The sequence below is a fragment of the Pundamilia nyererei genome, unplaced genomic scaffold (genome assembly GCF_000239375.1).
Source record: "Pundamilia nyererei isolate P.nyererei 1_Seehausen unplaced genomic scaffold, PunNye1.0 scaffold00239, whole genome shotgun sequence".
NCBI lineage: Eukaryota > Metazoa > Chordata > Actinopteri > Cichliformes > Cichlidae > Pundamilia > Pundamilia nyererei.
In genome coordinates, this window is record NW_005187640.1 from 825,203 (window position 1) to 827,062 (window position 1,860).

Genomic DNA, 1,860 nt, shown 5'->3' on the forward strand with positions numbered 1-1,860 from the left:
CACACACACAGGAAGGAGGAGGACAAAAGGAAAGAAAACCACCAAAAACACAACATACAGAAAAAAAAACATATACAAAAAATGCATTAGCTTACGTAGACCCAGGCCATGACAGTAACCTCCACTAAAGCTGTTTCTGTGCTGTGATGAGCTCTGAAACTAAGGTTGGAGATTGGCCGTTATTACAGTTTGTTACATGTTTTTGCTTTTAAGACTCCAGTAACACGTCAAACAAAGAAATGTTCAGTTTCTATGGTGGGTTCATGTGAACAGTGAAAGACAGAGCAATGAGAAAAATGCATTTGAAAAACGTTACACATTCATTTTCATGAAGGGAAAAGTATTTGATGCTCTGGTAATCAGAGGTCAGGCGTGTCGTGCAGTTGCAGGTTTTGCACACATCTCAGTTTGGCCCACTCATGTTTGCACATCCTCTCCAAGTCAGAAATGTTTTGTGGCTGATGAACTAAAACCTTCGGCTCCCTCCACAGATTTTCTATGTATAGCTTCTATTATAATGTGACTGTGTTGTGTTAGTGAATATATTTTGATGTTAATGGCACTGGTAATGTTGTGTTTAAAGCCAAACTCAACAGAGAGTTTTGAAAAAGCTCGATTCTTCTCTTTCCTATTAGCACTCCGCCCCATTAGGGGGAGGCACTGAGCTGTGGCGCCCCCTGCGAGCGCTCAGCCTGCTGCCTCCATCGCGCGGCATCAGGAACCTGCTGCTGCTGTCGGACGGCCACATCCAGAACACCGAGCTCACCTTGAAGCTGCTCAGAGACGATGCTCAGCACAGTCGCCTCTTCACCTGTGGCCTCAGGTCTGAAAAGGGTTCTGAGTGGGAAAATGTGTCGTCCTACAGCTGTGGGCACAAGTTTATTTATCATGAACATGATCGTCATGGTGACAGTAGGCTTTCATGAGTTCTCTGAACTGCTCTTTTTCCAAGATTATTATACAGTTTACATCTTTAATGAGCTTAAAAAACAAGACGTGGGTACACAGTTTGTAAACGTTTGCCCACAGCTGTATACTGTCGTATTAAAGTGTGTCCTGCTGTTTAAACGCTACAGTCACCAGTAAGAGACGTGAATTTACAAAGCACAAGGCCTGAATGTCAACATTAACGACACGGATCATTGTAATGGACTCTGTGATGCTCTGCACACTGAGCTTCTTCTTGATTTGATCCATTTGATCTTTTAAATATGTATAAAGTATATCTATGTGTCTGATGATTTTAGCACGATGGCCAACCAACACATGCTGAGAGCCCTGGCTCAAGCAGGGGGCGGAGCCTATGAGTTCTTCGACACAAAAACCAAACACAACTGGGCAGAGAAGGTGAGCGCTCATGTCATACATAAGCAGCTGTTAATTGTTGTTATTCAGTTGTTGACTCGTTATAAGAAGATCGTAAATAAAGTCCAAAATTTTCTCTGTTTTGTTTACAGGTGGCCTGTCAGCTGAAGCGTATGGCATCTCCTGGCTGCAGTTCAGTGTCTGTCAAGTGGCAGCAGTTCAGCCCAACAAGTCCACCTCTGCAGGCTCCCAAGCAGCTGCATGCTCTGTTCAATGACTGTCACACTCTGGTTTATGGCTTTGTGCCACACTGTACTCAGGTAAGCTGCTTCTGTACTGCGCTGAACACAGCCCTGCCTTTTCCTTCTTTTCTGTCTTTTAGAATAGAAAAGAATAGAATTCAACTTTATTGTCATTGCACATATCATGAAATGCAGTTTGCATCCATGCAGAAGTGCTTTAGCCATGATATAGGTATATTACAAAATATATATTAGCAATAATAAAGATATATTACAAAAATGGGTCTATTATGGGTGTGTTACAGTGTACACG

The 1,860-nt window shown here is 42.7% G+C and overlaps 1 protein-coding gene across 2 annotated transcripts in view; it reads left to right on the plus strand.

The window, feature by feature from the left end:
- Window positions 1-1,860, plus strand: part of parp4 (poly (ADP-ribose) polymerase family, member 4) — a 41,655-nt gene that overhangs the window by 24,066 nt on the left and 15,729 nt on the right. For both annotated transcript variants that reach the window (XM_005749221.1, XM_013914944.1), the window contains exons 23-25: window positions 636-823; window positions 1,248-1,347; window positions 1,458-1,625. In XM_005749221.1, coding sequence (XP_005749278.1) covers window positions 636-823; window positions 1,248-1,347; window positions 1,458-1,625 — 456 coding nt within the window. The remainder of the gene's footprint in view (window positions 1-635; window positions 824-1,247; window positions 1,348-1,457; window positions 1,626-1,860) is intronic.